The sequence below is a fragment of the Camarhynchus parvulus genome, chromosome 2, assembly GCF_901933205.1.
Source record: "Camarhynchus parvulus chromosome 2, STF_HiC, whole genome shotgun sequence".
NCBI classification, from domain to species: Eukaryota; Metazoa; Chordata; class Aves; order Passeriformes; family Thraupidae; genus Camarhynchus; species Camarhynchus parvulus.
Window position 1 is genome coordinate 51,567,548 of NC_044572.1, and position 24,863 is coordinate 51,592,410.

Below are 24,863 nucleotides of genomic sequence, written 5' to 3' on the forward strand. Positions count from 1 at the left end.
ACCATCCCTATTCTCTTGGTTGTACATTAGGTCTGTGTGATCAGTAATCTGCACAGAAAATACGTGCTGTCAGCAGTACAAGGAAAGGTTTTTTTGTTGCAGGGTTTGCTGCTAGTGTAATGTGTTATATTGATCCACTCTGGCCTCTGAAGAATTTTCCAGGTGGTGATGAGAAAGATGGTATATCTCCTCAAGACCTTAATTTCCATGCAAAACAATATTCAACAGAATCATAAAGCCCTAGACCTGGTAATAAAAATAGAAGCTGATGCTATTAATACATCATTCCAGATACACAGAGCACCATTATGTGGCTCTTGGGTTGAGTAAAATTTCATTTAATCACAGAAACCATAGACTTAAGCTCTCTACAGTTGGCAACTTAACCAGATGGCCATTGTCATAGTAGCTTCTAAAGACTTCAGAGCTGCAATGTCTCAGGGCCCTAGATATGACTTAGCATTAGCTTTTTAAAATACAGTTGCTGAACATAACTGATCTACATTATGGAAGTAATAATAATAATACTTTGCACTCAGTGACCTTTTATTTAAGTACCTAAAAGTTCATAACCAAGCCTTTTGAATACTACTTTTCTGCTTATAGGAAATGAAGTGTTCAGAGTCTGGAACATCTGTGTGAGAGAATTGAGCAGGAGCAGTCCAATTCCATGGCATATTGCAAGCAGTCCAGAGGTGTCTTCTGTGTGACTGGGATGGGAGAGTGCTCCTGAGGCTGTCTGTCCCTGACAGCTGGGAGGTGATGTCCTAGTCACTTGGGGCAGAACTTTCCATACGGTGCTACTTTTAATCTTGAGCAGAACCAGCCTTTGAGTGGTATTGCTTGTACATTGAAATGCTGTATGGCAGCAATGAGAATGGCACATAATGGCCTAACCTGATCTTTCCTTTATTTGCTCTGTGAACTGTGAGTATAATAATGAAATGATGCAAAGAACTGGGGATTCTGTGGCTCGGATATGCCATGCTTACCCAAGGAGCTTCAGTGTGGAATGATATATCCTAGACTCTATATATTCAGGACAGACAGGCTAGTACCTTCAAAGACTGGCCTGTATTTCAGGGAGAATGGTTATGTCCTTTTAAAAAGTGCCACATGTTGGCCATGGATTTATGATGCTTTAATACTCAGCTTAAAAATCTCATAATGGTATTTATCAGTAATGGGAGTAAATAACTGTATTTGACATTTTCTTTTCTATAGTCAGTAGTTTTGGATTTTTTCCTTTTTTTTTTCCTCAAACTGATTTTATTGTGGATTTTCAGCATCCAAAGACCATTCCTGAAACTTTTCTTGTGAGTCTTTTTGTTCTGTCTTTTAGGTCGATGTGATTGTGGCTCTGGGTGGACTTGGAGGACGCTTTGACCAAACAATGGCATCGGTGGAAACGCTTTTTCACGCAACAAATATCACTCCTTCTCCAGTGATAGTTATCCAGGAGTGCTCGCTGATTTACCTGCTTCAACCTGTAAGTGTTGTGAAAAGTTACTTTGTCATAAAACTGACCTCCCACCCACACTGACACCATAGGTCTTGTACCATTAAATGCTCATTTTATCCGTTGTGTTCTGTAGGGTCAGAGCTGAAATATAAAATACATTGCAGGCAAGTGGACAGCAAATTATGGGCTCTGAATTCCTCCTTTGGAAAAGATGATGTTTAATTTGTTCACAATAAACTTGTTTAAAAGGGGAGAAACAAGAAAACCAGAAAGTATGAAAATGGAATTGGGTAAATATAGAATATTGATTATAAATGGGGAAAAAATTAATATTTTAAATTAGATTCCAGTAAGTCTAAATTTAGCACACATGCCTTTTGCATGTTGAGTAGCAATATGGATGTCTTCAATAAGAGGAACAAAGAAAAGATGTGAGAGGAGTTATGAGGGAGTTTCTGCCATACACATCAGGCAGAGCTCCCATGTCGTCTGAGTGGCACAGTTCATTATGATGGGAGTCCATCTAGTATTAACGAGGGAATTTATTTAAGATGTGTTATTTCTGTGGATTTTCAGATCTGTTATTGCATTTATTGATTCATAAAACAACACACAGAAAATATCTTACTGATCTTCTGCTTCTGAGATTTAAATTAAAGACAAATCTAAACATCAAACACTGTTCTCTAACAGTGATTCATTTATTTTTTTGAAAATATGTTTTCCCCCTGGCAAGGTTTCTAAAAGCTTACCTAACTTTCGCAGTTTGTCTTGGAAAGCTTATTCTATTAAAATAAATAACATTCACAGGTAAATTTGACACAACCTCGCACCTTGAAGACGTGTTTCAGTGTAATTTGAGAAAAGCATTAATGAAGTTCCATGAGATTATAGATTTAAAGCCACAGGGGCAGGTGCTCTATTAACAGTTTGAAGCACTGTGTCTGCAGGAAAGGTAGTAGGCACGGGAGCTCTTTTGCCAGTATGATGAGGAATTACTCTGATCATTCGTTGCACAACTAAATAGATGGAGGCAGCAGAGTGAGAGGGAAAGAGAAATAAAGGGTAACTGTGATTAAAATGTAAAAGTCAGGAGTAGCTTGCTTGTAATTGATCTGCGAGTGCAGTACTTTGCTGACAACTGTAAATTTCTTTTAGGGTGTTTTTAAGAACATGTTGAAGAGCTGAAATAAAGTGGACAATTTCTAGTTTAGCTTACAAAACTCTTGCTAAGACTGGAAAGATTTATAATTATTTTCATTCATCTTTTCCATAAGCAGCTTTAAAATGCAATGCCTAAGGTTGCTTTCATGAGTCTTCCATGAATAATTAAAGCCTTTACAACTTGAAAAAAATAACATGATCTGCGCATTTAAAATAGAAATGGGAGGTTGCTAATTGTTTTGCTTTCTGGAAACTTCTTTGTTCTATTTTTAATAATGCTGTACAAAAAGCTTTTAATTTTTTTTTTTGTGGATGGGCAAAGTTCCACAGTAAACTTCAGGCTGTTTCTAGCATACAGAAATAAGGGGCAGATATAGGGGCAGGCCATTTAATCAACCTTAGTGCTAACTTTGACACAAAATAGCTTTTTGTTGTTGGTTTAAACTTGTCGCTGTTGGCATTTTCAGTCAAGCGTTGTGGATAATAGCAGATAATAACATTAATCCTGCACAGTTGATAGTTGTTTCTCTTTTAAAAAGTGAGTAGTTCATAAACTGAGAGAAACAAGGATCCTACGTTTGGAAGTACTCTCATTTTTGGTTGGTTTTGGTTTTGGGTTTTGTTTTTATTTTTGGGGGAGGGTGTGCGGGGTTGAGGGGGTTTTTTTTGTTTTTTTTTTAATGGGGTTCAGCTTGATATTTTGCTCTTCCAAAAAGCCCCAATCATGACATTCTCTCTTTTCCCTCTCTTCTCTTTGTAATTTAAAATCAAGGTAGGAGGGAGTTTAACACAGTGGGAGACCCACTGACTGTTCAAAATGCAAGTCTGGAAACTGTGCAATAAATGAAGCAAGCTTTTGAGATTCAAATGCTGATGCAAATTATAAAGTTGAGAGCATGCTGCTTTTTCTATGAATGTAGAGTGAAAACATTTCTATAAATGTAGAAGAGAAACTCTCTCTCTTGGGAAGAAGAATCTGATCTTTATTGGATTCTTTGGATAAAATATATGAGCAAAACATAATTATGGTTTTGTTTGCAAATAATGTTAGCCTTTGGTTCGTTGTAGCAGGAGAGTGATTTTCTGTCATGTGTACCTAGGCAGAGTCTAAAGTATCGGGATGCAGCACATAGACTGGTAATTCCTTAGGAGCCCTAGGAAGGATATCAACGGAAGTACAAGTCAAGCTACTGAATTTATAGCTACCAGTGCAGAAACTGAGAGGAGGATGGTGTGAGTAGATATCTAAAGCCACCAAAAGTCTATTAATTGTTTGAAAGAGACAGATTTCACATTGTTGCAATGTTAGTGTAGAAGGTTATGGTAGAAGAAATACATCAATACTTAACACACTTGTAAAGGGTCCACAGCATTGCAGGAAGCATTTTGGACTTGCTAAAAGACTTCAGGGTTGGAAGAGGAAGACAGCAAGGACAATGCCTGATTTGGGATCCAGTGCAGACTACCAGGCAAGGTGGACCAGGTAAACAATGCCTTTTTTCATCAGCCAGTGGCATTATCCAAGTGCTGAATCCAAGTACATTATCCAAGTAATTAGAACTTTGAGTATTGAGGCATTTCTTGGGAAATAGACAGACAGTGCAAGTGTTTGAAATATATAGATAAAAATATTTTCACATGGAAAGCAAAGAAAACCACAGGGAAGTAAACTCTCTTGTGTTTATTTCTGACCTTTAAGGATGAGCTCCTGTAAGGAAAAGAGGAAAAACATGGGAATAATTACATCCCATAAATACCTGTCTACATGATCTCTATGGAGAAGCTGGGTGGAAGGCTGAAATTTAGATATATAGATTGTAAGTATGTAAATTTAGATAAATTAATTCCAATATATGTCAAACCACTTTGAGCAATATTAATAAAATATTGAAGAAAAGAAAGCAGGCATGAAATGAGTTGCACCTATGGAAGGACCCACACAATGAGAACATAGTTTGTAGCTACAGAATTTATAAATTGACAATGAAAGATTTTCTTTTGTCTGAATGGGAAAGGAAAACTAATGACAAGCAGCCTAAATGAGCACATTTGCTCTGTCTTCACTAAAGCAAAATATTCCTTTGAGCAGATAACCAGTACAGTTAAAATCAGTGCCAAAGTCTGAGGAATTTAAATTGCTTCAGAGAAAAAGCAAATAAAAGATTGAGCTGCCTTTGATTCTGCCAACTCCAAGGACTGTTGTTTTTTGTGTGCCATGCAACACTAATTAGGATAGGAGTCAGAAATAGGGAAACTTTGTAAGAATTCTAGGATGTGATGCTCGTTGTGAAGCATTTCCTTATCTGATGATTGGAGTTTGAAAAAATTAAAAAAGAAAAAAAATGTACCTGTGTACTGAATAGATGTCATATTTCATTCTGTAGTGGGGGAAGGAGGAAAGCTTGAATTTTTAATAAGGTGTAATCAGTCTTTATAAGCAGGATATTTTATGCAAGAGTTCATACATTTTATGTTAGAAATTTGGTAATATCAATTACCATTAGACTATACCCTGGCTGAAGCACATAATTCCCTTAGAGTCATGTTTATCATGCTAGCCATGCTCAGTATGAATGGCTTAAGGTTTCACATACATACTTTCTCATTTTCTGGTTGTGTGCTTCTCAGGAGTACAGAAACATTAGCTTCTGTACACTGAGCATAAATTATCTTTTATCTGTGAGTTTTATGGCAGTTTGTAATACAAGGTAATAGGATTTATGACCAAGAAATGAGAAGATGTCCAAGAGTTAATGAGGCCTGTCTTTTACATATACTGAGCAGTTCAGTTTTCCCCACACAGGATTCCAGCCCTAGGATGTAGAGGAGAATTGCTGCCTACACATGAAAATGCATTACAGCAGCATATTTTTGTCAGTTAACTAACCCTTTGGAAAGAGTGTGTGAATACTTTGATAACCCTTTTTCTTGCACCCGGCTTCTCTTTTGAGTGCGCGCCTGCTTTCCCTGTGAGAAATGATGAATAATTTAACATCATAGGTAGTAGCCCAGCAGCTAAATGTGAGCAATAAGAATCAGGAATTCCATCCCTTATTCTTGGCTCTTTACCATCATTTCCTTGAAGAGGAGTACACTGGGTAGTCTTTTGATCCCATGGTCTCCTAGACTGTAAATTGGGTAAAAACCACGTCCTTCTCTGAATGGGTACTGTGAGGCTCGTTTGGTTATTTACAAAATGCCATTACACCCTCTGCCCTGCACTGGTATGGAATGTAGTATCATAGTAACAACAGTATTAGCAAGGCCCTTAATTAACATAAATACTGCCATAGAGGAGGCTGTGCAGATAATTAGTCAGCCTGGTCCCGAGCAGTTTCAGTGGGAGCCAGCCATCCTTCTCACAGATGGTGTCTGGACATGCCTGGGGGTTAGCACAGGCCAGGAGCTGCTTCCCAGCATTTGGAAGGGACCGCCTTGTCATGGGGCCAAGAGAGAGCAGCCATATGCACGTGAGCACTGCTGTGCTGGTTGGCTTGGGTTCCAGAGCTGTTACCTGAACTGATGTACAGGTGCAGACAGAGTGACTTGGCATGAAGATGTGCTCCTAGATGGAGACTTTGCAGCAGATGCGAGAGAAGGTACAAAGACCAGAAACTTTGCTGGGGTTTGTTGCTGCAATTCTCTGTGCAGTGTTATTGATTTGGTTTGTGTCCATGCTTGTAAAGTTTAATGGGAAGTTCAGGGTATATACCTTCAGCTTGTGAGTTTTCTCTGGCAGCCAGTTGTTGAAATTTGCAGGAACCTCAAGAATGAGTTATCCAATCAGTTCTGTACTTCCTCATGTGTGTAAGAAGCAGATCTGGCTGGCACTCAATGGAGAAAATTCCTGATGAATGTGCCTCCTATGGGGGACAATTTTGGGATCTGGAAATTTAATGTCTCCTTTTCCTAGATATGTATTTTTGATGGGTAAATTCAGTTTCAAAAAGATTGCAGTTGTAAAGGAGGGCATTTAAACATATATCTAATATTTAAACATGCATTTAGTACTTACAGTGTTTATTGTCCTGAAAGGCTCTCTCCCCTGTTTGATATCTTCTCTCAAAGAACCCTATTGGAATTCAATCTACTTGACAAAGCAGTCAGTCCCTGTGCCTCAAGCTCCTTGTGGAATTCACAAATATACAACTCCTTGTTCTTTGATAAATACCACTTTTTCTGACTTTTTCTATGAGAAAGCCAGCATTCAGCTGGACAGAGACACTGCAATGTCAAAAATATTAGCTGAGGAAAAGTCTTAACCCAACTGTTCTTTGGGAGCCTGAGTGCCTGAGTCCTTCACAGAAAACCTTGCAGAAACAGGTTTTGTGCTTCCAGAGGTTTAGTATTACCTTGAAGGGGCTTCTCAGTGGGAAAAAAAAATCTATGTTGGTAGTTTAGCTGCCTTAGTTTCCTTCTTTGGTAAGAAACATTGAAGACTAGGTTATAGCTCAACTTCTGTTCTTAAAGTAAGACTTAAACTAGCCTGGTTTTTTATTCTTTCCTGGGAAAATCACCTGGACCAATTCATTTTTTTCCTGTGGTAATGTAGTGGGCCTGTGTAAATGCGACCTACAAAAGGCCACAGGTCTAAAGGACTTAGGTTTATTTCATGGTAATTCATGGCTTGAAGTGGTGTTGCTTCATGGTTTTGCACAGCATTTCTCTGTTTTACTGAATATCAGCAATCCAAAATTAATTCCTATTTGTCAATAACGTTCTGACCTGGAAAATATCGACTCCCTATCTTGCTTCTCACTGCTACAAAAGGAAACTTCTGGGTGGATTTTCTCTTAACAGCTGCATTCTTTGTAACTTTGTTCTATTCCAACATCAGCAGATGTGTAGTATGAAATATACCAAGATTATATAAAACCATATAAATAATAGTTAGCTTTTGAAATAGTAAAATCTTTTTAAACAGTTTATTTAACATCAGTTTAAAGTGCAGTCTGCATCAACTTTATGGATGACATCTAATAGTTATCGATTTCTTCTTTATAAGGAAGACAAACTGACAAAAAATTCATAAATCAATTTGTTAGCTTGCAGGTAACTAGTTTAATAAAGTACCTATCTTTCAGAGACGAAAGGAAAGTACCAAAACATCATTACTAAGTAAAAAAAATTAGTCTTTATTAAATGAAATTTTCATCTGTTCATAATTGTTAGGAAACAAGACATACTCTATAGCAGGATATGATAATCACACAGCTGGTTTTGAATTCACGTCTTAATGGTGTCTGCAAAAGATGATGTAAGGAGTCTAATTGGATTACTTAGGTGTTTCTAAATTCTGAAGTCATCCAGTGTGATTCTCAATCAATAGTTTGCACTTGGTAAGTGTCAACAGTTCTACTTGCAACTTTTTTCAATATTTGCCCAGATTTTTAATTAGTTACTGCAGCTGCTGATGGATGATCATCAAGGAGAACCTTGGCCCTAAATAAAACTCTTCCAATGAGATTCCTGCTCTCTGTTGTTGCCCCTAGCTGCTGTGATATGATTTTGTCAATATGATAATATCTATTTTGTTGCTTTTTGGAAACCACAAGAAGTTTTTGCTACAAAGCTGATTATCTTAGAGCTGTTTTGTTGGAGTTTTTTTCCCCAAATTTGTCAATTACTTTTCTTTCCTTCAAAATCTTAATCCATCTTTTCATCCCCTCCCTTAACAACTTCTTTTTGCAGTGGCTTGATACTTTGGGCTTTTGTGTGCAATGTGGTATTAATAATTTGTGTACTATAAAGCAATTCTTCTGCTTTCCATTAAATGAGCAGCAGCAAAATACAAAATGTTCATCTTTGCCATTTGCTTATTGGTAGGAGCTGATATATAAGCTGGGATCAATAGAAAGCTGGTAAAACTTTATCCTGTTTTGACAATATTGGCAAGCTAAGGAAGACCACAGCAGTATTTTCACTTATCTTTATTCTGTAACTGAATGGAACAAAGCTGGAAAATGTGTGTTTGTGTGTCTGTGTGTTCTTTCCAGTTTTGTTTGGGTTTTTTCCCAGGTAGGACTTTACTCCTATATGGGGATTTTTTAGCAAGCTAAAGAATTTCTGAGCTTTTTGTGAATAGATTTTTGGCCCAAAAGGAAAAGAAAAAAAAAAGACAAAAGCACTTCAAAAGACTGTTAATATGGATTCCAAATTTGACCAAAAGATTTAAATATTTTGTACATAATTCAATACACTTTCTATTTCTACAAGGTACCATATTTTTATACTTTGAAAAAGGAGCATTATGCAAATGCTTGTCTGTATGAAGGTGTCATAAACTGGTACGTTGCAGATCAATTTTGTAGTATTTTTATGATTATGATTTAAATTATTTGTCTATCATCTGACACCAGGGAGGACTAATGCAATATTTTGAATTTCAAGATCAACCATTAGACATGAAGAAGTAAGAGAACTCAGAGAAATAATTATTAACACTTTCTGTGCCTTGCCTTATCAGATGCCATCCTCCTTACTAAGTAGTCATCATACTGCAAGATCTTACTTTCTTTATCTAATCTTTTTTCTTCCACTTTCCCTTTCTTTTCCCTCTGGATTTTCCTTGAATCCTATCAACTGTCTTTTCTCAGCCCATCATCTTATCTTAATTTTTTAGTTCAGTTTTGCCTAAACTGTTCTGTCTTTAACTTAAGCAGCCACTGCTACCCTGAAGATTTTTCCCAGGATTTATCTCCTCTCAGCAGTCATAATTGTGTGCTATGAAGCATTAATTCATCAATGCCCAGTCATTCTGGCTTCATCTATTAATAGAATCATAGAATCATATTCCTCTTGGGTCTCACAATCTTTCATCTTTTTTTCATTGTACCAATGACCAAAGCAGCCCCATATTTAGTACTGGAATATGCTGGGGTGATACCTGCTGCAGTGTGCCTTTGCATCATCCTGAAATCATTGCTGTGCTCTAACTCTTTGTTCAGCTTTATTGTGCTAGCACAAATTTCTCAAGTTCTGTTCTACCCACAGTAACAGTGTCTTTCTGAAGGCACCTTACTGCCTTGCTTGAGGTGAATTTCACCAGAGTTTTGCAGTAGCAACTTTCCTTTGAGTATTAAGTGGATTTTAGTGATAGTTTAGGGGCATGCAATTTTTTTCACTCCCTGCCTAAATTACAGAAAGTTCTATAGGGAAACTAACAAGTATCAGAAGTCTGTAATCTGTGACAGAACCTTATCTGGAAAGAAAATTAATGGAAAATATTTTATCTCATACAATCAAAAATATAGCAGGGAAAATCAATATTATTGTTCCTATCCTGAATGTAAATAACAGTCAAAATTAAAGTGATAGTAGGTGATAAATTATTTTCTACTACAAAATCAAAAAACTAAAAATGCTGAACACTTAATTGTTGACCCAAAGGGTTTATAGAATCCTTTGGAGGTAAATTTAATAATGGTCTTTTCTGTTCTGAGTGCTGGTAATAGTTAAAGTTGTAGAAGGTGAGCATCTGTATTCTGGCCTCAGTTATATTTGAAAATGTGTTATCTCTTCAATTCAATCCTTTTGTGAAATGGCTTAGGCTTATGCAATCCCTTACAGTATCACTGTTAATTCTGCATCTGCCAGGGAAGTGGTGTCAACGGTATGGATTTTCAACATTTACTCTTAATATTAAAAAAGGGTCAGGGCAGAAGAATGATAATATTTGGTAATATCAGAGGTTCTAGGAAAAGGCTGTACTACACTGATAAACAAGATTTAGGTAGAGCTATTCAGCTGGGAAATGATTGACTTGGCAATCTGAATTTTCTTCATGTTGATAACAACTGATTACATTACTTCAGGACTCTCTCTGCTCTAACAGAACATCCGAAGAGCAGATGGGAATCAGGGATTGAATTCTTCATTGTCTTTTAAGGCTGTAATGTGTCTGTCACTCTCATGACAACTCCAGTCAAAAATACTTGTCAGCACTGCAGCTGGGCCAATGACCTTCAGGGCACTGCACAGGCTTCCTACTCTTAATCCTAAAATTAAGGGATTTGGAGTGAATATGTTTCTGTTAAAAGGAAGAAAAGGAGTCTGGAAACAATCTTCCAGGATCTGCGAAAGGGGTTTCAAGAAAATGAATGAAGATAGGTTTATTCCTGAGATGCACAGCAGAAGAATGACAGACAGTGGCCCTAAACTAAGATTCAGGGTAACTATAAGAAAAGTTTCTACTCTGAAGATAATTACAAATTACATACAGGAATAGGTTGCCCAGAGAATCTCTGTCCCTGACAGTGTTCAAAACCTGATGGGAACGCTGCACCTCCAAGACTCCCTCCCACCTAAGTGATTCTGGAACACTTGCAGAGACACAGGTAGAGTGAGTAGGTGTGTTAGAACCATTGTACAAGTATCTATTGAGAAGAATTTGGAATCTCCTGATACAGAAGGAGGCTGTGGCCACATCAAGAAATAGTGGTTCTGTCCACTCTGATCTCTTTTTATGTTTTTGTTACCTTACAAAGGGAAGTATTGTAGTCTCCCATGTAACTTCACAGAAGAAAATGCTGAAAGGAGAAATGATTGCTGTCTCTGAATGCACTGAGTAAATGCCAGGGAGATAAACCAGGACTGGTTAAGCTCAAGCCCAATGTTAGAACAAGAATAAATTCCTTTAAACCGGTGATGGATAAACTTCCATCAGAAATTATGCCATTCAGAGGGAGCTGGACAAACTTGAGAAGTGGGCCCACAGTCTTCCTCATGATGTTTAACAAGTCCAAGTGCACCTATCCCAGTTGTAAGTGGAGGCTGGAAGAAGAAATTATTGAGAGCAGCCTTGAGGAGAAGGACCTGGGGGTGCTGCTGGATGAGAGGCTGGACATGACCCAGCCATGGGCACTCACAGCCCAGAGACACAAATGTGTCCTGGGCTGCCTCCAAAGCAGCGTGGCCAGAAGGGTGAGGGAGGGGATTCTGCCCCTCTGCTCCTCTCTGGTGAGACCCCACCTGCAGGACTGCATCCAGCTCTGGGGTCCCAAGATGGACCTGCTGGAGTGAGTCCAGAGGAGGACACAAAGCTGCTCAGAGGGCTGGAGCACCTTTTCTGTGAAGACAGGCTGATGGAGTGCAGTCATTCAGCCTAGAGAACAGAAGGCTTCAGGAAAAGCTTGGAGCGCCCTTCCAGTATTTTACAGGTGCTTATAAAAAGGAGCGAGAGGGACTTTTTACATTGGTAGATAATGACCGGACAAGATGCAGTGGTTTTAAGCTGAAAGAGAGGAAAGGAAATGCCTCTCTTTCCTATTAGAAGGAAATTCTTTGTCACAAGGGTGGTGAGATACTGGAACAGGTTGCCCAGAGAAGTTGTGGATGCCCCATCCCTGGAAGTGTTCCAGGCCAAGTTGGACAGGGTCCTGAGCAACCTGGTGAAGTGAATGGCAGAATCCCCTGCCCGTGGGATTCTATGACTCTATGAAATTAGAAGAAAAAGTCCCTAATCATTCTTCGGGTGAGATTGCACAACAGGTTTACAAAAGGGAAAACTGTGAAAGAGGGAGGCAGAATCAGAGCTCACTATGCTGATTTTACATCCTCATCTCTATTCCCACCAAAAGCAAACACAAAACTTTCAAAAGTTGTTAATATGTAGACATTGTGTTTCCAACTGTCCTTAATTTGATGCTTTTTAAACATGAAGCCTGAAAGTGACATTAATCCATTTGAACCTTGAGTCACATGAGCCAAACTGGTCTGTGATCAGCTTTTCAGCAGTGCTGGTTTGCAAACAGTGAGCAGGAGTTCCAGCCCCTCCCATGGAGTCTTTTTCACAGATCTGGCTTTCTTTTGCCTTTTATTTACTCTAACTGGAAATACACTGTCTCCCCTACCATCCTCACAGGTAATTGTAGGAAGTGTGTGTTGGATGGATGGGACAGTAGGGTGGACCAAGAATTGCTGAGTGTCAGAGCTCAGAGGGTTGTGGTCAGCTGGAGACCTGTGGTTAGGAATCTGCTGAGTCCAGCCTTATTGAACTTGTTTATCAGTGACCTGGATGAAGGGATAGAATGTACCCTCAGCAAGTTTGCTCTGGGTGTGAAACTGGGGAGCAGAGGCTGATACACCTGATAGCTGGGCTGCCACTCGGTGGGATTTTGATAGGCTGAAGCATTGGGTGGAGAGAAAACCAACAAGGGCAAGTGTAGGATCCCAGACCTGGGGCGGAATAACCCCAAGTATCAGCAGAGGTTGGGGGCTGAACTCCTCGAGAGCAGCTCTGCAGAGAAGGGCCTGGGAGTCTTGGTGGGTCACAAACTGTGGGTAACACATTAAGCCAGCAGTGCCCTTGTGGCCAGGAGGGGCAATGGTATCCTGGAATGCATTGGGAAGAGTGTGGCCAGCAGGTCAAGGTAGGTGATCCTGCTCTTTTACTCAGCCCTGGTGAGGCCACATCTGGAGTGCTGTGTCTGGACAAGTTGCTACTGAATGTCCAGTGGAGGCCACAAAGGTGGTGTGGGGTCTGGAGCATCTCTCTTATGCTGTGGGAGCTGGGCTTGTTTAGAGGAAAGAGTGAGGGATGATCTTGTTAGTGCCTATAAACATTTCAAAGGCAGATGCCAATAGGATGGTGCCAGACTCTTTTCAGTGGTGCCCAGTGGCAGGATGAGGAGCAATGACCATAAACTAAAACACAAGAAATTGCACCTCAGCATGAGGAAGAACTTCTTTACATTGAGGGTGGCAGAGCACTGGGCAGGCTGCACAGGGAGGTCGTGGAGTCTCCCTCTGTGAAGGCATTCAAAACCCTCCTGGATGCATTCCTGTGTAACCTGCCCTAGGCGACCCTGCCTTTGTAGGGATGTTGGACTAGATGATCCCCAGAGGTCCCTTCCAACCCTAAAAATTCTGAAATCTAGTCATTGCTTTCATGTATGCCATGAGGAATCAGGTATCCAAAGGTGGTTTAGCAGTCAGGGAGAATGCACTACTGTGAAATCGTATAGCGTTTGGCTAGTGATGTTACCTGTACAGAGTAAATGTAAGCATATGGCAAAGCAGATTAAGATAATCTAATCTGTGCTTAAGCACTTCTTTGAACAGTGATCTGCAGATGTAAATATAGTTACCTCATCTGGTGTGTAATTCCAAGATGTCTCTGCATTTTCCCATCCACATGACAGCCAGTGGTGCTTCATGGGGAGTATCGACATTTCTGTGTCCCCAACATCTGTTTCTGAGTGGTTGATTTTCATGAAGAGTTCCCATCCTTTGTTAATTGAATTATGGCCTTCGATTTCAGCAATGTCAGGTACCTGAGGGAAAAGAAGGAGCTGCACCAGAGGGGGAATCCTTTTATTCTGGTGAAAGAACAAATTATCAGATTGAGGAACAATTAGCTTGCAGAATTCTCTTCTACAAAGCACAATGTTGGCAATGAAATGTACCCTTGTGTTATGAGTCTGAGGTCTTCCTATCTCATACCTTAAAGGTTTTTAGATGCAAGTGTTTAAAAGCTGCATTGCAGTATGAATATATCTCTCAATAATGGGGGCACACTATTCAGTTCTTTCTCAGATATCACTTTTAGGGCAGAGAAAAGAGGAAGATTATTTGGTAAAAAAAGAAAAAAAAAAAAAACAGGTGTATTTTTCTTCCATTGTTAACCATCAGCAGTTTTTCCGCAACTAGAGGACACACTTCAAAGTGAAGCAAGAGCAGCTGAAGATCTGGAATTAGTCTTCTGTGGCAGTGATGCCACAGGCAGACAGTCTCATTAGCTGCAAGCTTAGTGATTTTTTTAAGGAAGAGCTGCCTGTTTCGTTTATGTTAGAGGAACCTGGGAACTGAGAATAAAACTGATAAGACATTAACTCTACCCAGGGTATTGACTGAAGCTTTAAGGCAATTAGAAGAGCACCAAGAGAGGACTCAGTAGGTCTCCGAGGGGCCAGTATGTCTCTGCATAAAGACCCTCGTAGACCCTCCTGTCCATTCAGGATTTTATGGGAGTTATTTCCACATGTTGTAGGTGTGTAAGCTACCATATGCAGCCTTAACCCACCTATGCTTAATGGTCCTTGAAATCCTTGAGGAATGTGGAGAGTCTGGTGTATTCCTGTTGAGTGAGATGGATGGCCAGAGGCAGAACTACTCTTGAGCAGCAGCCTGAGTTGTCATAAACAAATCCAGCCATTCTGGCGGGCCAGATGGCGTATGCCACAAAAGAGCTGCACTTCAGAACCTGTGCGGATAAAGGGACTAGCTCATCATCCCTATTACACATATTTTATCAATTTTCTGTGAGCCTAATGATATAACTGAATTAGTAATGCTTGTGTCATTTCTTGGTCTTTCATCTGTCTGACTTCTGGATCTCCTTTCCTGTTCACAAACACACAGTGAAGTTGCAGAAATATCAGGGCAACATCTAATTTCCAGTTTATCAATAGTAATGCTCTTCATGACCATCTCTCTTGGTTTTAAATTCTCTTTTGTACTTAAACCTAGTTCCAGATTATTGTACTAAATGCATTCTGTGTCTCCTTAGGGGAGAGGTATTATGAAGCTATTGTTTTAGAAAACAAGTTTTCTAGCAATAGTGTAGGAATTTTTAAGTATTTCTAGTATTGAAGCCCACTGAACTGTCAAACAGTCCTCAAAAACTCTTAAGGAGATAAAATACTAAACCTTCTTTTTTATTTCAAATCATCTGAGAAAGTGAAGCAGTTTTAATTATTTACTGCAGTCCGTTAAAAGGCAGAGAAGCTGTGGTGTCCCATCCCTGGAAGTGTTCAAGGCCAGGCTGGATAAGACTTTGAACAGCCTGGTCTAGTGAAAGGTGTCCCTGCCCAAGGCATGGCCTTCAGATAATGAAGTGAATGCAGTCACTCATTTCTGTAGCCCTTGGAAACCCATGCATGATGATGTTCAAATCTCTCATCTTGAAAGGCAGTAGAAGCTCCTGTTTCTGAAACAGGCTGAGTCAACCCCTGCAGTTCAGTGGAGCTGACTCCCTGCTGGTGTCTCCCCCTGGAAGGCCATGCCTGCCAAATGCCTGCGTCTGGTTGCTCCCATGCAAACTGCACTTTCAGTTGGGGGAGTGAGAACAAGATTGTCTCTCCTTGAAGTTTGGCAGTATTTCTCCATGGAACTCTGGAAATGCAGGGTGATTTTAATGGAATTATAAAACCACTGTTTTATAATTGGACCTTTTCTCTTTTTTTTCCCATCTGAGGGATAAAAATCCAGTGTTGAGTCAGCAAGAGTTTACCTGAAGCTGATTGTTTTGATAACTCCTCCTTTGTAGTCATCTTGGAGAGGGGGAAAATGAAGTAAATCTGATAATCAGCTTAGTATTTAGATGTGCTTGATAGAGGCCTCTATGGTGTTATACTGTACTGAACTGTCATACCATGATCCTTTCCTTCAGCCTGTACACCTAAAATCAGGTTACTGTGGCTCTGTGTATTCTCAACATTTTTTATTGTGAAGGGTAACTGATGTACAAAGTCTTTGTTGGAAATAGTTATTTTTAGAAGAATCCATAAGATGACAAATAATAACATGCCTAGCTTTTCATATGGGCTCTGATCTCCTGTTGGTGAATCTTGGACTCCATGTCATGTCACACTCTTTAGCTGGATCTCAGGGTATATTACTCCTGATATATTGCAGAGGGGGAGAGAGAGAGACAAAGGCATGAGGAAGGGAAATTATTTGCTCAGGCACTCAGGGAGTCAATACCACACTGAAAATTGAATCCAGTTTTCCAAGTTTCTAATTCCAGGGACCTGTCAACTGGGACCTATTTCCTCCTTGGTCCTTGTGACTTTATTAAGAATGACCTTTAGAGATGATGGAGATTTTTACTGAAAGTGCTTAATCCTTTCAGAAAAATCAGAGAAGCTCACTTTTCTATAGTAAAACTTATCCTCAACTTCATTAGGAGAAATTGTGAAGAGATGGATTTGTATAAATAATCTCATTTCTTAAGAAGCCTGAAAAAAAAAAAAAACCCTTATGCTTGAATCTGAGGATGCCACGGCTGAGAGTGGACAAATATATATATGCCAATTATAACAGCTGATTATTTCTAATGAACAATTTATCCAGGAAAAGAAGAAGCAAAGATTTAGTCAAAGTGTGGCAGACAATTGTTAGAAATAATAACTTCTACATTTTAACATCTTTCAGCTTTCTGCCCCTGTGCATGACCGCTGTGCCATCCAATAAAACATTTCTCATCTCATCAGAATTTTACAAGTTCTATTCCAATTGTCATCAGAAAAAGCAGTTCACAGGAGACATCAGAGGATGAATGGTTTTTCCCCCCTGCCTTTTTTAATACGTTAGAGATGTGTAGGTTAGAGATGCAGAAGGGAAAATGACTATAGCTATCACAGTCTTTCATAGGCAAGTGAGCAAAAGAAAATCCTGGGGTATCACATAATAGAGTTTACAGCAAGATTTGTTCTCATTCTCTGAGGTGTCTACAAAATACATATATCATGTCCCAGCACAATGAGCTGTCATGAGCACAGCTTACTCAAGCATAGCAGGAAGTTGTAGCTCTGTTAGTATGCAGCCAGACAATCTTTGGTGGTTGGATGGACAGGCACATTTTCCCCCTCTCTTAGCCAAACTAATCTGTGAATGTAGATGTATAAATCCCTAAGCAAGTAGCTGATTCTTTCATTTCTTGGAAGAGCTTCTGGCCTATATTTTTAGGGAGGCCAAGTTTTTTGAAATTAGTTTAAAAATATGTAGTTGGATGCTTATTCACCACAGTTGTGTAGAACTAGTATACATTTCTTTCTTTTTCCTGAAATTAAGACACTTCAAAAATTGTGTGCCAAATAAAGTATTGAATTGTAGCATTTAGCACAGGGAAGCAACAGAATACACCATGAGAAAATCAGAATCATGCCTGTCCTTCTATAGGGAGAAGGGAGAGGAGGTTTTTTAGTGTTTGGTTAGGTAATCTAGGTCAAGTTAGGAAATAACTTTGCAAATGGAGCAAAAACATTTGTACTTAACGTGCTGCAGGAGTGAAATCGGTGAAAAGGTGCAAAGAAAAGAGAGGCAATGCAGATCTTGCAAATTATATGTGGACTGGAGAGTGCTGTGAACTTTAGACAGGCCATAAAAAGAGAGCATTAAATGAATTACTTGAAGAACTAACAGAGTGAGGATATGGTGATTATTTACTGGGATAAAAATATGAAACTTGTTTTCCTGTTGTATCATTTAGGAAAAATTTCAAGAGATGCTCAAAAGCATTATCTGGATCCATGGTAGATTGAAAAGAAGATTGAAATGGTCTCTAAGTCCATAGAAGAGTATCTGTTGCAAGTCTACACACACATGCACACACTCAATCTGCTTGTTGGATTGACTGCTCCCCCAGGCAGAATTTATTCATATCAGGGACAAAATACTTCTCTGTTTGATTTATTTGAGACAAAGGGAATGATTCTTTGAGATTGGGCTTTGGGTTTTGGTTGTGATTTTATGTTAAAGCAGTGCAAATATTCACAAGTACACTACTCTAGAGCCCAGGCACTGTGACAAGTACAGGGTGTTGTGGCAGGTGGGGAGACAGTCACAAAAAGATTGGAAAGGAGTTGGAAAGCAGAGGGAGGTACACTGGAAGGATGAGCATTTTTCTTACCTGAGTTCTGTTTCTGCATCACAAAGCAATGAGTTTCCTAAATCAGCTATAAACAAACTTTTCCGTTTCTAAGGACAGAGAAGGTCATGCAAGGCATGCCAGTCTTTTCAAAATGGGCTATAATTGGTACTACCTAGAGCCTAAATATTCATTACCTGTAACTGAGGGGCAAATGATAAGTGTGATTTCTTTTCTTCATCCTAAGAAATATTCCAAGGAAATAAACAGAATTGCTTCCAGTGTGTTCCTTGCAATTGAATGGCCCTGGTCATAAGTGAGGGCTAAACAAATGCAGAGTAAAAGGCAGAGCTTCTCAGAAGTAATTTTGTATCTGAGGAACTGATGTGATTTCTGTGACTAATCATCACATAAAAATGATATATCATGTAATACATAATGAGAAGGGTTTGGTTTAAAGATTGTAGGCCTGTGTGTGTTTGACTATAAATATAACACAGTTACACATGTGTTTTCCCCTTCCAAAACTCCTGACTTTTTTTCTGCTGTGTAAGTGGGCTCCTATGTACCTAGATAACATTACATAGTTCTAGAAATTGAAAGCTATCTAATAAAGAACATTTAGCCTAGTTTCATTATAGACCCATAATATGTTGCCAAAAATGGAACATGATTTTTGAAGGGGGTATTATTAATCATGGTGTTATAACTGTTATGCTTCCAGGATGGATGGATGGATGGATGGATGGATGGACATTATATTATTATAAGTCATTTGGGGATGGTGTGTCTAAATGTGTCATTTATTTTTATTGTTATAGGAGAGAAAAAGCAGTATATTGATATTTATTGGAAAGTATTTGAGAGCTACTCTGAATTGATTAATGTTTAAAAAGGGTATTTCCATTTTAAGATATTAAGACAGATTACGTGAGAACTGAGTAAGCTTTTTAAAATCCAGCTTTCATCATGATGGAAATGCAAAGATGAGTCTGTTCTTGTAATCTGTAAAGTAACAGAACTAAAACACTCTCAGAGTCTTCTCCAAATATCTGTCTGGTTTTTTTAAGAAAAAAAATAAATATAATACTGGCTTTAGAACAGAAATATCACAAAGACGTATATCCTAGAAATATATGTGCAACTTCATAATTGTGTACTCTGCCAGTCACTTCATTAGAATTTTTGGAAGATTTAGTTGCTCCATGTTTGACACTCTTTGGATCTAAGGCGTTGCTCAGACTAACAGCCATGTTTTATGCATCAGCAGGAAAATGCATGTGTTTATGAGAAAGCTAATTGGAAAGTGGAAGGAGGGTATTTAGCACTCTCTGAACTTTGGTGCCCATGCAGATGAGAAATCTTGCACTTCTCTAAGACTCTTGCATAATTGTACTGCTCAGAAGAATGGAGCTCTTTCAGGGGGACAAGACCTCATTTGCAGGAGTTAATTTTTCAAAAGGCTACCTGAACCCTTTATCAGACATTGAATTACCAAACATTGTTCCTGACCCCTCAACTGATTTAAGTTACTTAGCAATGCTAGAAATAAGCACCTGCATTTCTGTATGTGTGAGCACTGAATGGTGAAAATGAGATTACCGCTGTTGTTGAGAATGGCTGAGGAGGAATTTTGATTCCTTATTTCTCTCCTAATTTATATTTATGATGGGTGGGAAATGTGAGTGTGTTTGTGTACACAAGTAATAAAACCACACAGATGTTAATAATAAAGCATTGAGTTTAAGAGCATTTGTGAGTTCATCAGCAGATAACCAGCCACATTTTGAGCTGGTACAGGCAGAACATATTCTGATAGAAAAACATTCTCTTAGGCAGCAAACACACACTGTATATGTCATGCATTTTTATTATTGCTTCCATATTCATTAAAGTTTAAGGCCTTAAATGACTTGTCAAAATGTTATGTGCCAAGCTGAAAAACATTGCCTTGATGTGCTGTAGCATAGCAAGTCTTATTGGCACTTCTAGTGCTCTCAGTAGACAAGAAAAATCCTTACATTTTTAAAGTCACTTGTATGTTTGTCTCCAATGTGCTTCATTCTTAATATATTTTTCTGAATCTCATACTCTTTGTACATAACTCTTATCTAAAACGTGATGGAGTTTCCTTGCACATGTATATATATGGTCCTGGTTAGGGAAGGTCAGGTTAAATCTGAGCTTTCTCCAAGTTCCAGGGAGGTCAGATTAGAGGCTTAGTCCAAGACCATCCCTACTGTTTCTTTTATTTATGAGTAAGAGGGATTTGTGTAGGCTGGAGTCTTAGCATGGTTTGACTCATGTGTTTGACTCTACAGACAAATAGAAAAATACACTTAGAATAAAGACAGTGAAAAAAAGAAAAGTGGGGGGTGAGCATAGTGAAAAAAAGAAAGAAGAAATTAAGGGAAAAAAGAGAGGATAAAGGTATGGGAACAGTATTCCGTGTGCTTGTGCATAGACTATATGCCCTGTAGGATTTGCCAGCAGTGCATAGGGATGCTTTATAAATATGCTACATTGTAAGTAAGTACCTGCTTCTAGCAAATCAACTTTGATTGTGGTAGTTTCTTAGTTTTTAAAGAATATAAAGAAGCTCTTAAAGGAATTTTGATAGGATAGAAATCCTATCAAAATAGGATAGAAATGAATGGGGAAAATGTTTTGCAGGCAGGCTAGTGTATCCTACCTTTATGTAAATACCCTGTATGTATAACATTACAATACAAAAATTATTTGATTCTAAAGATCACTGTTATAGCTGTCTACAGATAATTGTATTGGACAAAATAGGAAACCAGTGTTTTAGACAGTTGGTCAATACACCTGAAATAAGAAAGAAAAATACATGGAGGACAGACAGTGATGTGGCATTAGAAAGATGAACACTCCTATTTTTAAACAATATTCTGAAGTCATTATTAACACGTTTTCAAAAAGTGTTCAGTGTGAATCACCTGAGCTCCCACTGGACCCCAGGGAACGTTTGTGATGGTGATATTGATGCCTTGTGAAAGCTGACCTAGAACAGAGACTAGATGGAACTAAAGCATAAAGTAGGTATTTATTAAGAGACTTCAATAGATCCACCTTGGGCAGCACAACCCAAAATGACCACAAAAATGGACAGCCAGTCACAGGGTCTCACACTTTTATAAGTTTTGGTCCATTAGCATATTGGAGCTAGTTGTCCATCCACAGGTTTAGCTCATAATGTTCCATCCTTCTTGTTTTCTCTCTTCCGTCCACCATTGTTTATGCTCTTGGGCCTGAGATTTGGATCATTTGTCCTTGGGTCTTCAGCTAGAGAAGGAATTGCTTTGTCTACCTGTTCTGTAGGGAGAGATTATTATCCCCTAAGATGAAGCCTAGAGTTACACACTAAAGCAGAAATAGTCTGAAAAATATAAAAGCTAAAACCTGAGGCATCAATATTAGTGAGAGGAGAAGTAGGTGGGCACTGAGTACCCTTGAAAACACCATTCTGACTTTTCACTGATGTGCAAGAAAAACATTGTCATAGCATGACCCTACAACAGACTTTCTTCCCAGTGACAGCTCTGCTCTGCAAGATCTGTAAGAAGGAATCTTTTGTAATAACATCCCCTCCCTTCTCAAGAAAAGCCATTTCTGCTAGACTTTGCCACTCTCTGAAGTATCTTAGACCTCAAATAAATATCAGAACAGTTAGGCATCTTTACACTCTGGTTAGCAAAACTTGGCTTAAAAGTAAAAGCAATTTTTATTGGATCCACTGATGTCAATGACTTAGGAGTGCTCAAATGAGTTTTTATTATTCACGAAACAAACTAAAAGCATTAACTTCTGTTTTGTACTTGTGTCTGCCTAAAGCAAATTTTTATGGTCTAGTTAGGTTCCCTTGAAAACAGGCTTTTATAAGTAAATACTCATGGATGATTAACTGTCCTAAAATAAAACTGTTGTCAGATGTTTAAAATGTGTGGTGCATAAGAGAGAAGGTATGTACATGGTGACTTGAAAGCAAATTTTTGCATTTCAGTGCATCTGCATTGATTAGTAAAACTGAAGCACCTGCAGATATAGTTCCAAGGACTTGAGTTTGGGGGAAGCATGTCTTTTTAATTTAGTTGATTCTGGGGTTTGGGAGGGAAAAAAAAAGTTGTGGCATGGTGAAGTGGTTTCCTAACTTTTGCAGAATAAAAGTAAGGATGTCTTAATCAAGGCAGACCTTTCAAGACAAAGAGTATTTTTAGAAAGTATAAGTGGAACTCATACAAAGTGAAGAAATAGCACCTGAAGAAACATGTGTAAACGAGTCTACAGAAAATGTTTTTATATGTTCTTTTACTGTGCCCATCAATAAAATACCAATATACTGCTGGCTGGTTACTTTTCACTGTAGGAAGAAACAATTGCACTTTGTAAATTGACTTTCTTAGAGTGGCATCTTAAGGCATTTCTCTTAGTTTCAAGAGAAATCTAAGTTTCAGATAAGCATTTTGCACATTAATTTGGCTTTCCTCTCTCATTCTTATTTCAAGCAGTGTATAGAATCTATAATTAATGCAATGGACTTGGTTGAATAATTTTGTAACTGACAAGAGATGGTCCTTTTTGACCTTCATTTTAATATTGAAAAATTAGGAAAAATGAAACAACTTCTGGCAAATAATGAATAAAAGATGGTTTGGGAGGCGTCCTTTTTCAATAAAATAGCAATATTCTATTAGATGATCCTTTAGTCACTGATAACTGGTCTAGTAGAGAAAACAAATCATTTTTTGTGACCTTTATTTCTGTTCAACTTATAAGAGAATCTCAGTTTTTAAATTATTTTTTAGAATATTAGATCTCACTCAGGAAGATGTAAAAGTCTGAATTGCAATTTTCCCTCTTTGTATGTCCCAGTTTCATGAGCCTTTTTCACTTAGGAGTAAGATGAAAGCAGACATCCAAGGTGCAGTGGCTCAGGCTCCCTGGACACCAGGAGGTGACTGGGGGGCCTGGCAGCCAAAACCCTTCCACAACCCCAGCCCCAAGAACTGGGCACCTCCATGGGATGGGGATGGGGATGGGGACAGGACAGGGTGTGAGCCCGGGAGGGCAGGGCCATGGGGACCTGGGGACACTGGGTCAGGTGGGGATGGCCCCAGGCTGTGGGCAACAAGCAGAGCGCAGGTGCCCCAAGGGGCTGGACAGGCACAGTCAGAGGTGGCACTGCCTTAAGAACCCCAAGAGGGTGATGTGAAGGGGGTTTAGTGTTTAAAATTAGTGATGTGGCTGTCAGTGAGTTCACCTGAGAGGGAGTTCCAGGTGCTTTTACTTCCTGTGTGAATCAGGCCCTCCCCTCTGCATGTGCAGCTTTCCCATAAAATCCCCCAGCCTAGGGGTCTGCCTGTGACTGCTGTTTGCTGGTAAAACAAAGGTTAGCTCCTTTACTCAGCCTTTCTGGGCACTGGAGCACAGACAAAATGTTGGGGGAGATGGACAGAACATGCAAAAGCCGTGTGACTGCTGGTGAGAGATTTTACATTGCCTTGACAGCAAGTACCTTTTCAGGCTGCTGATTGACATTTTGCTTGCTTCTTTTGCTTATAGTTTCATGAAACCTGCTGTTTTTCAGGCAATGGAAAGAGATTTCGTCAGGAATGCGAGTCCTGGGTCAAAAGAGTTATTTACTCCAGGGATTAAAGCTGAGCAGGCCCATGCTGTGCATGGAAGCAGAAGGTGCAGCAGCAGTAGCGTGTTTCATGGCATGCAGAGGCAATTACCAATAATCTTATTTGAGTGTGAGAATGAATAGTCATTCATGTTTCCCAGAGTAGGTTTGGGGTTTTGTATTTCTCATTTTCCAGTGACTGAGGGAGCTCTCCCCATCAGGCAGGCATTGTGGAGCTGATCTTTAGGCAGCATCCGGGAGTGCCTGTTTTCAGCCTCTCGTTAATAATAGCTAATCTGAAAGTGGGAAGGTATTGCATGCTTTTCCACATATCAGCTGACTTTCTTCTTGGTGCAGGGATCCCTGTGAGACTTTTCTGAGGGAGGGAGATTTTGGTTTTAAATTAAAAACAATGAGCAACTCTTCTTTGGGCTAGGCAGGGGCTGCCAAAAGTAGAAATGTAAATGCCCTGTAAGGGTCTGGGATGCATTGATTTCCTCATTCTCCTCAAGTTAGCTGAAGCCTGTGCAGCATATTTCAGTAGTGATTCAAATCCATGATTGTTGGATAAATCTGTGGAAATAACAAAAGAAACTCCCTATCTTTCAGCCATCTAAATTTATAGTGAAATGTTGCCTTGCAATGAAATGAAGATTTGGCCTGTAATCTGCTGGGTGTTATTTGTGCTACATAACTACACGCAATGCTAGTCACATAAACTGAGACCAACTGCGTGTCAGTAATTTGCAGAAGTCATTAATGAGGTTTTTGCAGAAATGCTGATAATTAAACATGATCAGATGGATGGTTAATGGGCATTTACAGCATAGTCTAGTCACTGAAACATAGAATCTTCCATTCAAAAAGTCAGAACACGTTTGTTCATTTCATTCTGGCTCTGCAGATGGCAGTGTTAAGAGATTATGCATTTTTGGAAATGTCTTGAAATGTTTTTGCATGATGATATGAAGGCAACAATGAAGAAGAAATTCTTGAAGTACAAT

At 39.1% G+C, this 24,863-nt stretch overlaps 1 protein-coding gene across 3 annotated transcripts in view; it reads left to right on the plus strand.

Moving 5' to 3' along the window:
- TPK1 (thiamin pyrophosphokinase 1) overlaps positions 1 to 24,863 on the plus strand; it is a 302,429-nt gene that overhangs the window by 195,752 nt on the left and 81,814 nt on the right. For all 3 annotated transcript variants that reach the window (XM_030943875.1, XM_030943876.1, XM_030943877.1), the window contains one exon: positions 1,343 to 1,489. In XM_030943875.1, coding sequence (XP_030799735.1) covers positions 1,343 to 1,489 — 147 coding nt within the window. The remainder of the gene's footprint in view (positions 1 to 1,342; positions 1,490 to 24,863) is intronic.